Raw genomic sequence first — 19010 nt, 5'->3', positions numbered from 1 at the left:
TGGTCCTTGTCTTCTTTGGAGAAAGAATTCCACTGTAAAGCAGGCACAGAATTTATCAGAAGCACAGTATGTGCAAAGAGAAGAAAGAAGCAGTTTATTTAGAGCAAAGCAGAAATACATGCCCAGAGAAGAGTGTGGACGTTCTCCCTGATGAGGAGCACACCAGAGAGGTGATTTAAATCACTTATATGGAGGTAGTTTTTCAGGGCCTTTGTTTTCCTTTGGTCAGTCATCTCGCTTCGTTTCCCACCTCTGACCAGACCCAGGGCCCTTCCTGATATGCGTGTGCATCTTTTTGCCAAGGTGGATTCCAGCACAGAGGCCTATGGAAGATTGACAGCACCTTTTATGCGGTAGTGCCCCTTCCTTTTTGACCCCCAAGGAGTCTTTCTGCACATGTGCAGTCAGGGAGGTTTCCTTGACCTCAGGAGTGATAGATGCAGTCATCTATTTACTTCAGCAGAGCTCAGCTCCTGCCATTAACTTTGTCCTTGAAGTGTCTAGGGCATACAAACCTCCAATTACTCTGCCTGACAAACTCTAGCTGTTCAGCCCAGGGGCCTGTCTACCTTCTACCTCAAATCCCCCCGAGAGACGTGAACCCCAAGAAATCGTTATTGGGAGGATGAACAGCAACAGTCTTTCCTCTATAGATTCTTCAGGCTGGCAAGGGGCTCATAGACCCTACCTAGTTGGGGTCATGGAGCCCTCACCAGGTCTCATTAAGGGGCCCCAGGGTGACTTCTATTATTATTCTGGCAAGATCCGTTTCAAGGAATGGCTGGAATCTCTGGATCACCGTCATATTGTCTGGGAAACTGTTGCATCCTAGAGAGAACAAACTGAACAAGTAGGTTAAAAGAAGGCAAGGGCCAAAGATCAGTAAAAGAATTATTGTAACCAGAGGCCCAAGCAGGAGTAAGAACCAGGTTACATTTGGTAACAGTTTTGATACTGGTCCAGATAGAGTCAGTGCTTGGCTTATCCTGTTCAAAGAATGGAACCATTTGGCCTGGTCATATATTTTTGATGTCCTTTTCTATTAACCCAGTGTGATTGTTGTAGGTGTTACAGCCCCAGTTAGAAGCAGCTGGAGGATTGACAACCTGCACATTAAAAGACAAAACAGATCTCATTTTTTTTTCCCAGGAGAATAAACCTGAGACCCAATATGGACCTGGTGCTTCGGGGAGACTTGTAGCCAGGTAGCCAGTTGTCTAGTTTTATCTAAGTAGGTTTTAACCTTTGATGTGGTATTAACACATAAATAACGGGAGCTATTGGTCACTACACATGCCCCTTCTTTCTGTTAATGTATGATCTAAAGCAATTTTATTATTTAAAAATGTAGTAGTTACAAAAGGAGACCTTGAAAATGTAAGGTTGTAGCTACCAGCTGTCAGCTGGTATTGTCCTGAGAACAGCTGGTGGCGTCAAGTCATAAGCTCATAAAACTTAAGTTCTCAGCAATACAAGGTCTTTTCTGAAATCACGCCCGTAGTGTCAGCTAGTATTACCTTGCATGGCTGAACCACAGCTCCTTCATTTTGACTTTTAATTGTAATTTTTCCCTTAATAGCCAAAGCAGATGTCACTGTTAATGATTTTAGTGTTTTTCTAGGTATGAGAAGAGGCAAGAATTTGGGATCAAAAAAATCCTTACCTGAAAATATCTAACTATCTGAAGGCCTGTTCTGTCACTTTTTCCCAGAGCACAGAGTGCCTCATTTCTGATTTCCATCCCGAACTCTTTTCATGGGATATTGAAGGTCAGCAGCTGAAGCAGCTCATGATTTAATCCTTGTAGAGGTAGATGGCGAGTGCCAGTTTCCAGTTGGCAGGGCCCTTTATAATCATAAATTTGAACATGGTTTGGGCGACATTTTATGACCATTTTGTCCCATGGCGCTAGGCATGTTCATTCCCAGGTCTGGTGAAGAGTTTGCTGACAGGTCACTCACTGTGCTATTTATTACTGGACCAGGCCTTGTTATCAGTAGCCAAAAGTCTCTGGACCACCTGTCTTACTAGTCTCTTATGATCCAGGAAAATATTCCCTCTTGTTGCTTCCTCCCATATCTAGAGTTACACTGTTAACAGTCATTGATTTCGTATGAGACTATATATCATCATTTTATCAGAGATCAGTCACACATTTGGTAATGTAAGAAACAACAATTTTGTAAAACAGGCAATAAAAAATAATATAGCTAGCAGTATTAGTAAGGTCAGAAGTAAGGGTTTAAGTCAAGAACTTACATTAGGTGCAGCCTAGTATATCCTCAAGTTGTCTGTCTTAGTCTGTTTTGTACCACTTATCTTTAAGGGAAATTATATACATTGGCATTGTCCATAAGACATTCAGCTTAATTTCCTAATGTTACTAGGCTGGTTATCCTTAGTATAGTCTAATTGTTCCTTTAAGCTTGAATGATCATAGCCTGGTGTTAATCTTCAGGTTGTAGATCATGGAGTATGTGATCTTTATCCAAAGGTTGATTATGAAGTTAGGCTTCAGAAAGAAACTTAGAATGTCCCTTTAATAATTTAATTAAATTTTGTAACAGTATAATGTTAACAGTGAGGAACTATCTGGGAAGTGAGTCTTAGTAGACACAGGCCTTAATTAACAAAACTAGAATTTAATATTTAGTGAAACAATCCTTTTTCTAAAATTGCCCTCATTTCCACCAAACACAGCCAAGAACAATTTGTTTTCAAAGTAAGTTTGGTCCATTGACCACATAGGCTCCTCCATACTGACTCTGCTGTAACTCCTCAGAAGGAGTCTCAGACTAAATTCCCAAAAGGCCTCTCAAGGCCAAGAAAGCCATGCCAAAGGCCAGCCCTCAGATTTTGCTTAGGTGGATTTCTGTCTTCTAGAGGTCCCTAAAATATTTTGAGATTCCTGTACATGTCAGGAGGCAGTCTTTTTTATTTACCTGATAAGGCTGTTCATAACCCAAGGGTCTCCAATTTCTGGAGGGACCAGGCAAAGAGAAAAATGTTTTAATTTTATCCTCAGGTGTAAATTACCAAATTGTTGTACGCCATAAGTAGCTTGAGGAGAAGGGCTTTTCTGTATCTGAAAAACAAAGATTAGAAGTCGGTAATATGTCAGTCATAAAAATTAATCATATTTACCAGTTCATTTAATCCCATGTAATTAATTTTTGTTCTGTTTGAGTCCACTTTTTCCATTAGTTTTGTTGACCTTGCCTGATGATTGAAGATGATAGTTACAGTGATAATTTCAAGAAGTTTGTGTTAAGGCTTGTATGATTTGTCCGTTGAAGTGGGTGCCTCGATCACTGGAGGTTGAAGAAAGTATACCCCAAGTGGAAAACACATTCTTTAACCATTTCCTTTTCATTGTGAGGGCATCAGCCCTGCAGCCAGGGAAGGCTTTAACCCATCAAGTAGAAATGGAGTTTGCCAGGGAGCTGGGAAAAGCCAGGTGGCCACCTTGGATTTCCCATAGCCCTGACTTTAATTTACAGCTATTGTTTACCCATTTTAAATTCCCTGATTTAGGAATAGACCATTGCCATGTTACAAGGACATCAGGATGGCAGAGTCTGACAGTCAGGGGTTAATCTTTGTAGAAGCAGAGTGACTTTATCTACATGTGTCATGATCTTTACAGATTCTGTCGTTGTTACCTTTTATTTGACAATGTTCCTCCTGTAATTTAATCTGTCAAATAATCCCAGTTAGTGTAATATTTTTCTGAGATGCCTCAGGGGCCCTCTGAAGTGCCTTGAAGTTAGCTGGAGGTCAGAAGAACTTTAATTAGAATTTGACACTTGGGAAGTTTGTTAAAAAATATCAAAAAGTTTTAAAACACTTAGTCCAATAGAATCATAGATCATTGTGAAATAATACTTACTCAACCAAAGTAACAAAAGATTTCAAAAGCAAATACAAATCACCTAAAGGCAAAGAAATTCACACAGTCTGTTATCAAAAGCAGCATTCCAAGAAAACTTTGTTCTCTTAACAGAGAGAGAACTAAATCCAGTCTTCATATCTTCTATCACTGACAACATATATTCTACTTGCTTCACACATTGAAATGCTTCCCTTATCATTTTAGTAGCTTTAATTACGTATTATACTTGTTAATCCTTAAAAACCTTAACCTCTAGTGAAAACCAAGAAGAAAGCAATTGTGAACTGTTTGTCATATTGGCATTTCCTGATTAGCAAACAATATATTCCATAACCTCTAAAAACATGCATTTTCCCAAAGCACAATTTCTTTTATCAATGTAGTGCAAGACATGTGTCTAATAAACCCAAACATCTTTAGTTTCCCTCTTGCGAGAAGACAAAAGTAGGTGAATTTAGATTTGTTCAGCGATCAATATTCCAGTATTTTATCTTAAAAATGATTTAGACGTTTAATGACTTTTTATCATTTGACTTGATTTAGCAAAACTAAAGTTTCAAGGTACCAAAAATCTGGAAAAACTAGAACATAATTATTCCCACAGTGTTTACTCAAAAGCTTTTATCCCATACTAAGTTAATTCTCTTGTTGACAAATGTTGTAACAGATAACAGTGTGAACTTAATGACTTTCAGTAAACCTAGGTACAACAAAGGTATTATACTTAATACTGATGACTCTAAAGACATGTCTGTATTAATAAACTTAAACTAACTTTAATATCAGATACCAATTCAATACTGAATATTTCCCAGATCATGTGAACCTGAAATTTGTTTAGCTTAGTTTCTCTTGTATATAGAATTGTTTGATTTGTAAGCACTTACTTTTCTTTCAGCCAATTAAATAGAGTTCATTTACGAATTAGCCTCAGCAATATTATCCACAGACAGAGACACATACTGAGATATACATAAATCCAGACAGACAGAGATCTCACAGTTTCTGCTTGAGGTTTAAAATGCTTCTTTGCTTTTTTTTCCCCTTGGCTTGAAGTTCTACTAATTAACCCAAGGCTGAAGTCTCAGGCAAAGTGGGCTGTGTTTGTCTCTCAAGGACATGAGAAGAGTTAACTTCAGGCTTTCTCCTAGGCATATTTTTGTTCTCTCAGGGTCAGAATTCTGAAAAAAAGTATTTTAACAAGCTAGCTTTCTCTAATTGCATATGCAGAAAGAACCAGTTTTGCAATTTCAAAAGGGTTTTATCTTAACCAGTTTTTTCTGGAGTCTAAAGAGTATTGTGGCCACACAGTGTCAAAAAAAATAAAAACAACATCTTTTTCTGTATTCATAGTTTCATAGCTAGAATTTAAACCAAAGAGTGCTCAAATTGGCCTTAATGACAGAGGCAGACTGGCTGATACATTGTTGTCCCAGGGATACCTTCCGTGGTGTTTATGACTAAAAGTGGACAGAAAGAACAAAAAAAACTTAGTGCCCTGGGAGCGTTTCTGAGGGGTGCTTTTTTTGGTTTAGAAGGAGATCCTCCCATGTTGAATAACCTGCAGCCAAGAACGGTGCTCCTAGAAATGAAGTCCAGCATCCTGGAAACATTACTAGGAGGCACCTGGAGGAGATTCAGAGTGTCCTCTGAATGTCTTTCGATCTTAATGCTGACGGGCTTTGGAGCATCCTCTACTCCCCCACTGATTTCTAACCAGACATCTCTGGTCAACTTTGGTTCCTTGCACAGGGTGCCCTCCCTTCTTACCTGGGGTGGACATTTGAACCAGTGCAGAGCGGTTGCCGGTTTTTCCTTAAGCTTTATAGACATCAGATCTCCCCTATGTCCTGTAACAAGATTTCCTACTGGGATGTACTCCTCGGGATTGAGCATTTGTAAAATTTATGACATGATCTGCTGGGAATTGGCCAGCCCAATAGGCTGTCCATAGCAGTGTAAGGGCTGCCAAAGCTTGAGGGGTGGGGGGGGGGGGTCTGAGAGGTAAAAGGAGGAACTCTTGGAAGAATTGGAGTTGGGAAACATAGTTATTTCCAGTCATATGCCCTGGTGTTTTTTGTAACAAAGATAAGACCTCACGGAGCCTGTGCACTCAGCCTGACAAAGACAGCGTTGGCAGTTTAGAAATAAAAAGCAAAAGATCTTCTCCCAGGAGGGTGTGAAAGTATGTAGTGAAAAACAGACCCTTATGTGTAAGAAAAGTAGGAAAGAAAGGTGCAGGCCAAAGGAGAAGGTAAGGAAGATAGTGCAAGTAGAGGTCTCTAGCCATAGTTGAGCAAGACCTGCCAGTTACCTTGGAAGCAATCCAAGTCATGGCACCAGATGACGTCGGCAGGTGAGAGGACCTTGGTCCTTGTCTTCTTAGGAGAAAGAATTCCACAAAGAGACATTGTAAAGCAGGCACAAGATTTATTGGAAGCACAGTATGTGCAGAGAGAACAAAGAACCAGTTTATTTAGAGCAAAGCAAAAATACACACCCAGAGAAGAGCGCAGGCATCCTCCCTAACGAGGCGCACACCAGAGATGTGATTTAAATCACTTATATGGAGGCAGTTTTTCCAGATGTTTGTTTTTCTCTGGCCAGTTATCTTGCTTTGTTTCCAACCTCTGACCTGACCCAGGGTGCTTCTCCATATGCGTGTGCATCTTTTTGCCAAGATGGATTCCAGCGCAGCAGCCTATGGGACATTGACAGCACCTATTATGGGGTAGCACCCCTCCCTTTTTGACCCCCGAGGAGTCTTTCTGCACATGTGCAGTCAGGGAGGTCTCCTTGACCTCAGGAGTGATAGATGTGGTCATCTTATCTCTTTATTCTGGCAGAGCTCAGCTCCTGCCATTAGCTTTGTCCTTGAAGTGTCTAGGGAACACAAAGCTCCAATTTACTCTGCCTGACAAACTCTAGCTGTTCAGTCCAGGGGCCCATCTACCTCCTACCTCAGAACCACCAGCCAGGATCTGCCGAGAAGCCTTGTTCATGAAGCCGACAGCAGGTTTGGCTGACATCTTAGCAAGCCTGAGAACCACAGCAGGGGCTGAGATGCATGGGCCAGCTTGATCCCCTGAATTCTGGCCTGCAAAGCCTCTCCTGAGCGAGAGAACCAGGGCTGGGTTGAACCTTGGGCCAAGTGGCTGCCTGTGGGGCGGCAGTCTGGCGACTGCTCCGAGGCAATGGGCGGTTTGGGTCACAGACTCACCACCTCACTGTGTGATCTCTGGCGGGTTGAGACTTGCCTGTTGTGCCCCACCAGACTCCCCGGGCTCCAGGAGGGACTCTGGAGGAGAAAAGACCCCTGAAATGGTGTAACTTCTTAATATGAACTTTCTTAGCAAGTGAAAATGTACTTGTTCAGAAGTGAAAGTAAATAAGCAACAAGCCTCTAATTTTTTATTTGAGACTTTTTATAATATTTCAAATCAATTTGAAATTCACCTAAGGGTAAGTAAGGTTTTTTTTTAAAGTTCTAAATATGTAATTTCAAACTTAAACAGTATGAACTTATCACTAATAGAATTTGTACTTATTTTCCAGGCGATTAATGTGGATCTGACTCATATTGAAAACAGAATTGGTGACATTGTTAAATCAGAAAAACATGTTCAACTAGTGTTGGGACAACTGATAGATGAGTAAGTACGATATTTAAGAACACTTTTTTGTTTTCTTTTTTTTTTTGTAAGTAAATTTATACCTAAATTTAGAACAGTTGTGGCCATTTCAGCATTTTGTTTAGAACTCTTTTAGTGCTGATTTTCATTGTAAGGATCATTGTACTTAAAAAGTAAGTGCTTAATTGTGTGGAGTACTTGGAAATAATATAAACTTTTATTTTTTTCTATTGTTTTAAAGTGACACAAAACATAATTTTTATCATCTTTCCTGTATGAGTTTAACTCTGAAAGCAGAATTGTTCCAAAAATATTAATGAAAATGATTGCAGAATTTTAATTGTTGAAAACAGTTTCAGCATTTATTATTTGATTAACCTTACATTTAGTTACATTGGTAAGAAAATAATTTTCAAATATGAGTAATGAATGGTGTTTACCTAAACATACCATATTCATTACTTTGGGGGCATACCTTATTGCAACAGGAATTAAACATAATAGATAGAGGAAAATTATTATTCCTAATTGGGTTTTTCCCTTTTTTTTTTTAAACTATTAGGAACTATTTGGATCGGTTAGCAGAAGAGGTAAATGATAAATTACAGGAAAGTGGTCAGGTAACGATATCCGAACTGTGTAAAACCTATGATCTTCCTGGAAACTTTCTGACACAGGTATTTTTTTCTTAATACTCTAATATGTCTTTTCAGATAAATAAAAGAATTTTAATGGATGGGAAGAAACTAGACCTTCTTACCATTAATTGTTTTTTTGCAAGTGTTTGACTACTGATGTTCTAGCAATATATTTGGGGAATACTTAAACATTGATGGTTCTGATGAGATTGTTTAGAAGTGATTGTAATCTTCCTGAACCCAGAGACACCCTAAACTTAAGTAAACTTAAGTTCTAGGCCTGCTTTGATGCAGTAGCAGGTATACCATAAGCGTATAGGTTTATTTAATGTTCTGATAACAGCTGTACAGAAACTTTAACCAGGGTATCATCAGTTCTGATTGCCTAGTTATATTTTAAGAAATAACTGATGAAGACTATAATTTAGAAGGGGTGCTACTGGCATCTTGTGTGGTAAAGGTCAAGGCTGATGCTAAACATCCTGCAGTGCACAGAACATCCCTTCCCAACAAAGAATTTTCTTGCCCAAAATGTAAGTAGTACCAACATCTTTTGATGTCACCTTTTTTCCTCCTCTAAACTGTCAGTGTGACAGGAAGAAGAACCAAGGAATCACTTATATTCTCTTAATTTTTGGTACTTGTGTCAATATTCAAATCAGATATCTTGATTTATAGTGTAATAACAATGCTACCTGAAAATAGAGGCTAGTTCCCTGTTTGTTGTTTCTTTTTTCTTAAAGTGGTTTGACATTTTCGAATTATAGAAGTCCATTTGGTACAGTGGAAAGTGCATGGGCTTTGGAGTTAAACAGACCTTGATTTGAATTCTGTCTATGCCACTGCTTAGTTACTCAGTGTCAGGAAAATTATTTCATGTCTTTTGTGCTTCCAGTTACATATCTGAAAATGGGAATAATTGTCTCTTTCATAGATCTCAATGAGGTTATATTCATGATATATCTACTGAAATGGCTGGCACAGTGGAAGTACTCAATAAATGATGGTTTTGTTTTGTATTTACTGCAACAAATAAGGGGAAAGCCAAATCTCTTTATACTTTAACTTACCAAACCATAATTTCATGAGGTTAATTTATAATACAACCGATTTACTCACTCATTTTAGCTGAGTGATTTCTCCTAATTTCATCTAAAATACCATTTAGGGCATAGATCTGTTTTACAAAGCATTTCAGGAGCCTAAGCTCCTGAGCAAATATATGTAAATCGCAGAAGATAAAATCGGCAAATGTATGTAAATCACAGAACATAAAATTGGCAAATATATGTAAATCACAGAAGGTAAAAAAAAATTTTTAGACACTTTTAAATAAAAGTATCAGAACAGATTCAAATGATTTCTTATAAAATTGTGCTACTGATACATTTTAGAAATATATATAGTTTCTTAATATTTTTCAGTTTTAATTTTTCTCAGTATCACAGGCAGTATTCTAAAAGCTCATTAAGAAGTTGTTTGGAAAACATTTTTCTGTACCATAAAAGTACCAGCCAAGCTGACTTGAGTAGATTTAACTTGTCCTGGGAAGGCAAATATGTCCAGGCTCATTTTATATGTACCTGATCCCAGTCATAGTGTAGCTGTGGAAAAATACTCTCTTGAGATTACCAAGAAATCAGGTTGTCTGTCAGTATAGATTTCTGGACACAGTTTGTTAATATTTGCATCACAGAAGATAACTGTTCAGGTCTTATGTTTCCCTAGGTCGCAGAATCTTGGAATAACATTTATTTCTCTCTGTTAGTGTTAGAGGCTCCATATAGGATCCTCTCCAAGACCCATGTATATGTCTTGTCTGTCTATGTGTCAGACTGCCTATATCTAGAAAATTGGTTAATCAATCTCTTTTATTTTACCATAGAAATAGGCCTTATTTTAGCAAGTAGCTGAGCCTTTTAACATTCAGCTATTTGATTCATTCGATTCTTGTCTCTGCCATAAGATTATGAAGTTTCCTAGATCCTAAGTCTTCATTTTACCTTATATATCTTGTTAATTCATGCTTGCTGAAATTATTCAATCATATGATTAATACAACATCAGCATGCAACATGACTCTAGTAAGACTGTACAAATGTAAATGTGTAATTTTGTTCTTTCAAATTAATAAGAATTTTCATCCATCTTTACCCTCAGGCACTAACTCAGCGACTAGGTAGAATTATTAACGGACACATTGATCTTGATAACAGAGGAGTAATATTTACTGAAGCTTTTGTAGCTAGACATAAAGCACGCATCCGTGGGTTGTTCAGTGCTATTACCCGGTAAGCATATTTTAAATTATGTATATTTTTACATTTGTTTGATTATTGTTTGCTTTTTTTTTTTTAAAGCAGAATCTCATTCAGGACCCTAGTTTGTTAAATAGACAGAGGGCAGCTTCTGTGAAATAGGAATGGGGATTCCAGAGCCCTAGAATGTAGCCACACTCTCTCCAACCCACATCTCCTTTACTCGCCTACCTTCACCATCCTTATGACCCCAGATGTACTTCTGCAGAACACCCAGATCATATATAAAGTCACCCTGGGATTGTGGAAAGAGTATGCAGTCAGAAGTCCTTGGGTCATAGCCCTATCACGTAGTAACCTTGTGACCTTGAGTAGATAAGTCAGTCACACCTAACTTCTTTGGGCCGCAGATGGGGCTGGATGACTTTAGAACTTTTTTTTTTTACTAAACATTCTAGAATTCTAATGAATAACAATTTTACTTTCAAAATCACTTGAACTTAATGTTTGGGGCCTGTGTAACAAACTCCAGTGTGGAATTAAGAAAACCTACATTCTCAATTCTCTCTTTTCTCCTGTGTCATTTAGTTTATCTCAGTGGTTTTTGGGTCCCACCAGCATTTAAATGTCCAGATTTCTCCATTTTAAAACAGTCAAACCTCTCTCAACCCCATATTCCACTCCCTTTACCATCTTGTTTATTCCTTTCCTTAAAGTGAAACTTCTCGAATTGATGTCAACATTTACTGTCTCAGTTTTCTTACCTTCAGTAACTTCTCAACTCACCCATCTGGCTTCTACAACTTACATAGCAATGATGTCAGTATCATTAAATCTAATGGGCATTTCCTGTCCTTGTTTTACTTTATAGCACCATTTAACCCCAATTACGGCTTCCTTCTTGAAATGTTCTCATCTCTCTTTTTTTTTTTTTTTTTTTTTTTAACACTATACTTTCCTGGTTTCTTTTTACCTCTTTTGGCTGTACCTTATTAGGCTGTACCTTTTCTGGCTCTTCCTCCTTTCACGAGCCTTGAAAGTTTTGTTTCAGGCCATCTTTTCTTCTCAGTCCTGTACTGTCTGCCTAGGTGCTTTTACCTTTCTTCTAAGTTTCAGACTCATACTATCTGTACAGCATCTCTGTTGAAGTGTTTTATTACAAGTGCCTCAAATTCAGCATTTTTAAAATAACTCACTACTGTCCCACTTTCCACCTCTTCTGAATTTATTCTTCCACTGGTGTTTCCATTACCAGTAAATATCATCATCAGGTTGGTTTTGCCAGAAAACTGGGAGTCCTCCTTTATGCCATCCTTTCTCTTATCTCCCTTTCCATAACACAACATCTTTTGAATTCATATTTTAAATATTTACATAATCTTTACTTCTCTGACATCACCATTCTTACCACTTCAGTCCATTTTTTACCTTGACTGTTTCAGGAGCTTTCTAACAAGTCCCCCTTCTTCTACTCCTATTACCTTTCAGGACATTTTTTCGTGGCAGCCACAGTGATTTCTTTTTGTCATTCAACAAATCAAAAGCACGCATTGAACACCTAATACATTCAGGGCCCTGGTGGAACAAAAGACTAAAAGGATAGAAGAGAGAGCTTGCAATCTAATGCAACAGTTTTCTTTCTCTCTTTTTTCCTTTCTTTATCTCACACTTACAGAAAAGTTGCAAGAGAACCTTTTTTTTTTAATTCTGTCCCATTTGAGAGAAAGTGGCTGACATGATGTCCCATAATCACACTTTAGTCTGTATTTCCTACAAACAAGGGCAACGTCCTATAGAACTACAATACCGTGATCCATTACTACCATCCAGTCCTTGGATCCCATTCTTGTTTTACCAGTTGTTCCAATAATATTCTTTATACAAAAAGGATCCAGTTCAGAATCACATAGTGCATTTAATTGTCATGTCTCCTTAGTCACTTTCAATCTGGAACACTTACCCTTACTTTCATGACCTTGACACTTGAAGATCACAGGCCAGTTATTTCGTAGAATATTCAGTCTTTCCTTTCTGCTACTTTGTCATACTTATATTCAGGTTATGCATCTTTGGCAGGAATATCACAAAAGTGATTATATTTTCTTGTCATTGAACCCTATCAGGTGGCATACAATTCAGATTTTTCCAGTTACTGATGAGGTGCATTGTGACTTCTTAATAAGGAGATATCTGCTAGGCTTCTCATAAAGATTCTTGTTTCCCTTTATAATTAAGTATTTATGGGGAGGGCAGTTTGAGATCATGTGAGTTACCCTGTTTTTCATCAAATTTTCAGTTTATTCATTTATTAAATCACTGTGGACTTACAGTTTTCTATATTAGTCATTGAATTATAATCTATTGTTACCATTATTTAGATTTTCAAATTGGCTCTGATTTAGCTAGTGGAAGGCCCTTCAAGCTGGCTTCTGTGTCCTTTTGATATGTCCCCATCATTCTTCCAACACTTCTTTCTGGCACAACAAGAAGTTCCAGGCTCAGTTCATACTTTACCTGTTCCAACCTTGGAATCAGCCATTCCTCCTGGGAGCCCTGGTTCCTTTTAGTAGAGTATAGTATTTAGAAACCAAGATCTGGACACTAGATTGTTTATTGCTGTTTGGTTGTTCCTGCTCCCAAGCCCTCTCAGCAGACAAGCTAAGATATACACGTTACACAATTGTATACACCCCCCTTATATCTATATTTTTGTATCTTTGTGTATCAGGAACCATGAGTTCACACTGATACCTCCAACACTCTAAGTCTTGTTCTAGTTTTCTCCTTTTCCATAATTGTAACTCCCTTCTCTGTCCTTGAGAAACCTAGCTCCCATTATCCTTAATGTATTTACTTATTTGATTAATTCCCTTTTATGTGACTGATCTCCCATTTGCTGCTACAGCTTTCTTCCCTATGTGGATGTCTTCTTTACATAGGCTCTGACAGCTTCCACCAGATCACCCTTCTAACACAAGAACAGTAGTTTTTTCCAGGAGAGGAACTGAGTAGCTGAGTGATAGGAATGGAGGGGGACTCCGTTTTGTAACTTTTTTGTACCCTGAACATTTATCACTTAGTCAAAAAAAAAAAAAACCAGTGTATTTTTCCTATTAACAAATATTTATCCTTTTTCTTTGACTAGTTATTGTGGTGAGTGTAGTTATCATCTGGTTCAGCAAATAATATTTTCCTGAGTTTCTCTGTATGGAGGTATTATCAAACCATGAGAGCAAAAACAAATTTTGAGCCACAAAAGATGTTGCTAGGCTGTGTGGCTTCTAGATAGTTCCATTTAAGGTAATGTATCTTCATATTTGCCTCTTAAATACAAGGAACCAACTCACTTTTCTGGTCTAACTTCAGAGAGAAGACCTGCATCTCTGATTAAAAAGGGTTTATGTTTATTGTTACTATAGGTAGCCAGAAAGAAGAGCAGGAAGTAATTAGTGAGAAAAATGAGATATATAGGTATACTAAGCTACATTGTATTCCAGATTGAAATAATTCAGCAGCTAAGTTTCATTGTACAAAAAAAGCTAGAAATTTTGTGCAATGCAATTAAACTTTTATTGAACACCCACAGTAAGTTATGCACCCCGCAATTTTAAGATAAAGTTCTTCAAGGAGCCCTCCGCATTTTTGTAGGAATGTGTTCAGGTAGAAAGGAACAGAAAACAAAAAACATGAGAAGGTTGTAATAAGATAAACAGAGGAGAGCAAACTTCACGTAATTGGACCTAAGTGGTTCGGGGGGGCTCTAGATAATTCAACTGAAAATTTTAGGTAAAATAATTTAATACAAACCAAATTGATCTATATAGGAATTTGGTAAAAATAATAGTTTAGTCAAAGATCCCCAAACAGCGGTTTTAAGTATTAATTCATATTTTGACAACTGTTTCTGCTCTCCCAGGTTTGTCATAGGGAAAATTTATAACATTTTAAATAATCAACAAGAGAGAATCAAGTAGTTGGAATAACTTAAAAGTATTTTAGTTATATGCATAAGAATAAAAACACAGACTAAACCTAAACCAGAGAACTGGTATAATTGGCTTAAAATGAATAGGGAAGAAAAAAATTGGAGTCAGAATAAAGTCTAGATCTTTTTTTTCAATTGTTTCCTTTACTTAAAAGAAATTATAATTATTGTAAAAGAAAAACATTCACAGGGATCTGTCCAAAAGAAATGAAAACATATCTCTGCACAAAGGCATGAAACAAATCTTCATAGCAGCATTATTCATAATAGCCCCAAACTGGAAATAATCCAGGTGTCCATCAACTGATAAATGGATACAAACAACAAAATATGGTATATCCATACACCAGAATGCTATTCAGCAATAAAAAGGAGTGAATACTGATCCGTGCTTTATTATACATGAACCTCAAAGACATGCTAAGTAAAAGAAGCCGGACACAAGAGACCACATACTGATTCCATTTATAAGAAATCTCTAGAAAAGCACATTTGTAGAGGCAGAAAGCAGATCAGTGGTTCTGAAGGTCTACGGGTGGCAACAGGAATTAACTGCAAACATCTAGGAAGGAACTTTTTGGGTGATGGAAACCTTCTAAAACTGGATTGTGGTGTTGGTTGCTCAGCTCTGTTAATTTATTGAGATCGTTGAATTGTACACTTAGAATTGGTTAGATTTATATGTAAATTTTGTATATCTCATTAAAGCTGTTCAAAAAAAAAGAAATGTATAATCATTACAGAAAATACTGATAAGCAAAAGAGAGAAATTAAAGTGGATTTCTCCCAGTCATACACCCTAACTGGAATACAGCATTCCAGTTTCCTTTCAGTAGGTACATGATCTCATTTTTCTTCAGAAATGGAATCATATAACATTCACTGACTTCCCAGGTGAGGAGAGCCTTGCAGACAGAAAAAATAGAATGAACAAGAAATTAACATACAATAAAGGGCAAGACAGATAGTCAAGAGTCACCAAATTTGAGGTGAAATTTTGGTGGGAAAGTAAATTGATCCCAGAATGGGAAGACAGATCAATTACCTGGTATTTCAATAGCATAACTCTGCTTAAGGATGTAAAATTTGGTGCAGTTTTTTGTTTTTTTTTTTAGTTGATTTACAATGTTGTGTTGGTTTCTGGTGTTCAGCAAGCAATTCAGTTATACATATATATGTGTATATATACTTTTCTTCATGTTCTTTTCCATTATACTTTATTACAGGATACTGAATATAGTTCCATGTGCTATATATACAGTAGGACCTTCTTGTTTATCTATTTTATATATAGTGGTTTGTATCTGCTAATCCCAAACTTCTGATTTATCCCTCCCCCACCCCTTTTCCCCTTTGATAACCTTAAGTTTGTTTTCTATGTCTTAGTCTGTTTCTGTTTTGTAAATAAGATCATTTGTATCATAGTTTAGATTCCATATGTAAGTGATGTCATATGGCATTTGTCTTCCTCTGACTTCACTTTGTATGATAATCTCTAGGTCCATCCATGTTGCTGCAAATGACAACATTTAATTCTTTTTTATGGCTGAGTAATATTCTATTGTGTGTGTGTATATATATCATATCTTCTTTATCCATTCATCTGTTGATGGACACTTAGGTTGCTTTCACGTCTTGGCTATTATTAATAGTGCTGGTGGGCTTCCCTGGTGGCGCAGTGGTTGAGAATCTGCCTGCCAATGCAGGGACACAGGTTCATGCCCTGGTCTGGGAAGATCCCACATGCCGCGGAGCAACTAAGCCCGTGTGCCACAACTACTGAGCCTGCACATCTGGAGCCTGTGCTCCGCAACAAGAGAGGCTGCAATAGTGAGAGGCCCGCACACCGCAATGAAGAGGGGCCCCCGCTCTCCGCAACTAGAGAAAGCCCTCGCACAGAAACGAAGACCCAACACAGCCAAAAATTAATTAATTAATTTATTTATTTAAAAAAAAATAGTGCTGGTATGAAATTGGGGTGCATGTATCTTTTCGAATTAGAGTTTTTCTCTTTTCTGGATATATGCCCAGGAGTGAGATTGCTGGATCAAAAGGTAGCTCTAGTTTTAGTTTGTTAAGGAACCTCCATACTGTTTTCCACAGTGGCTGCACCAATTTACATTCCCACCAACAGTGTAGGAGGGTTCCCTTTTCTCCACACCCTTTCCAGCATTTATTATTTGTAGACTTTTTGATGATGGCTATTCTGACCCATGTGAGGTGATACCTCATTGTAGTTTTGATTTGCATTTCTCTAATAATTAGTGATGTTGAGTATCTTTTCATGTGCCTATTGGCCATCTTTATGTCTTCTTTGGAGAAATGTCTATTTAGGTCTTCTGCCCATTTTTGATTGGGTTGTTTGGTGTTTTGTTTTTGTTTTTGTTTTTTTATATTGAGCTATATAAACTGTATATTTTGAAAATAACTCCTTGCTGGTCACATTGTTTGCAGATATTTTCTCCCAGTACGTAGGTTGTCTTTTCATTTTGTTTATGGTTTCCTTTGCTGTGCCAAAGCTTATCAGTTTGATTTGGTCCCATTTGGTTATTTTTGCTTTTATTTCTGTTGCCTTGGGAGGCTGATCTAAGAAAACATTGCTACAATTTATGTCAGAGAATGTTTTGCCAATGTTCTCTTCTAGGTGTTGTATGGTGTCATGTCTTACATGTAAGTCTTTAAGCCATTTTTGAGTTTATTTTTGTGTATGGTGTGAGGGAGTGTTCTAACTTCATTGATTTACATGTGGCTGTCCAGCTTTCCCAGCACCACTTGCTGAAGAGACTGTCTTTTCTCCATTGTATATTCTTGCCTCCTTTGTCGAAGATTAATTGACCATGGGGGTGTGTGGGTTTATTTCTGGGCTCTCTGTGTTTTCTGTTATTGTTGTTGTTTTTGGCCGTGTGGCTTGCAGGATCTTAGTTCCCTGACCGAGGATTGAACCTGCGCCCTTGCCAGTGAAAGCACAGAGTCCTAACCACTGGACCACCAGGGAATTCCCTGGGCTGTCTTTTCTGTTGCATTGACCCATGTGTCTGTTTGTGTGCCAATACCATGCTGTTTTGATTAGTGTAGCTTTGTAGTATTGTCTGACGTCAAGGAGGGTTATGCCTCCTGCTTTGTTCTTTTTCCTCAGGATCGCTTTGCCCATTCTGGGTCTTTTATAGTTCCATATAAATTTTAGGATTATTTGTTCTAGTTCTGTGGAAAATGTCATGGGTAATTTGATAGGGATTCCATTAAACCTGTAGATTGCTTTGGGTAGTATTAATATTTTAACAATATTAATTCTTCCGATCCAAAAGCATGAGGTATCTTTCCATTTCTTTGAATCATCTTCAGTTTCCTTTGTTAATGTTTTGTAGTTCTTAGCATATGTCTTTCACCTCCTTGATGAGGTTTATTCCTAAGTATTTCTTTTTTTGATGCAGTTTTTAAAGGGAATTTTTTTTTACTTTCCCTTTCTGATATTTCATTGTTAGTATAAAGAAATGCAACAGATTTCTGTATGTTAATCTTGTATCCTGCTACCTTGCTGAATTCATTTATCAGTTCTAGTAGTTTTTGTGTGGCCTCTTTAGGATTTTCCATATATGGTATTATGTCACCTGCTTATAATGATAATTTTACCTCTTCCCTTCCAGTTTGTGTACCTTTTATTGCTTTTTATTGTCTGATTGCTGTGGCTAGGACTTCTGATACTGTGTTGAACAGAAGGGGTGACAGTGGGCATCCTTGTTGTAAATTTCAGCACAAAGGCTTTCAGCTTTTCACTGTTGAGTATTATGTTGGCTGTGGGTTTGTCATAAATAGCTTTTATTATGTTGAGATATGTTCCCTCTGTACCCACTTTGGTAAGAGTTGTTATCATGAATGGATGTTGAATTTTGTCAAATGCTTTTTCTGCAGCTATCAAGATGATCATGTGGTTTTTGTCTGTTCTTTTGTTTATGTGGTGTATCACATTGATAGATTTGCTATGTTGAACTATCCTTGTGAACTTGGGAGGAATCCCACTTGGTCGTGGTGTATGATCTTTTTTATGTATTGTGGGATTCGGTTTGCTAATGTTTTGTTGAGATTTTCTGCATCTATGTTCGTCAGAGATACTGGCCTGTAATTTTCTTTTTTGGTGGTATCTTTGTTTGGTTTTGGTATCAGGATGATGGTGACTTCATAGAATGTCTTTGGGAGTGTTCCCTCCTCTTCAGTCTTTTGGAAGAGTTTGAGAAGGATCAGTGTAAGTTCTTTGTATGGTTGGTAGAATTAATTCCCCAGTGCAGCCATCCCGTCCTGGACTTTTGTTTGCAGGGAGTTTTTTTATTACAGATTCTGTTTCACTTCTAGTGATCATTCTGTTCAAATTAATCTGTGTCTTAATTCAGTTTTGGAGGACTGTATGTTTCTAGAAAGTTGTCCATTTCTTCTGGGTTGTCCAATTTGATGGCATATAATTGTTCATAGTATTCTCTTATGGTTTTTGTATTTCTGTGGTATCAGTTGTTATTTCTCCTCTTTCATTTCTTACTTTATTTAGTTCTCTCTTTTCTTCTTGGTGAGCCTGGCCAGAGGTCTGTAGGTTTTGTTTACCCTTTGAAAGAACCA

The 19010-nt window shown here is 37.5% G+C and overlaps 2 protein-coding genes across 4 annotated transcripts in view; both read left to right on the top strand.

The window, feature by feature from the left end:
• Nucleotides 1–19010, top strand: part of FHL5 (four and a half LIM domains 5) — a 174395-nt gene that overhangs the window by 77235 nt on the left and 78150 nt on the right. The gene's annotated exons all lie outside the window — the stretch shown is intronic.
• The window catches only part of UFL1 (UFM1 specific ligase 1), a 62769-nt gene that overhangs the window by 18109 nt on the left and 25650 nt on the right, over nt 1–19010 (top strand). For all 3 annotated transcript variants that reach the window (XR_014267501.1, XM_082475184.1, XM_082475185.1), the window contains exons 4-6: nt 7448–7545; nt 8087–8201; nt 10323–10453. Coding sequence is in view for 2 of the 3 variants with exons in the window: in XM_082475184.1 (XP_082331310.1) it covers nt 7448–7545; nt 8087–8201; nt 10323–10453 (344 nt within the window). In the remaining variant the exon portion in view is untranslated. The remainder of the gene's footprint in view (nt 1–7447; nt 7546–8086; nt 8202–10322; nt 10454–19010) is intronic.

Source organism: Balaenoptera physalus (assembly GCF_965194825.1).
Source record: "Balaenoptera physalus genome assembly, chromosome: 9".
Classification (NCBI taxonomy): Eukaryota; Metazoa; Chordata; class Mammalia; order Artiodactyla; family Balaenopteridae; genus Balaenoptera; species Balaenoptera physalus.
This window is presented reverse-complemented; position numbering and strand designations above follow the sequence as displayed.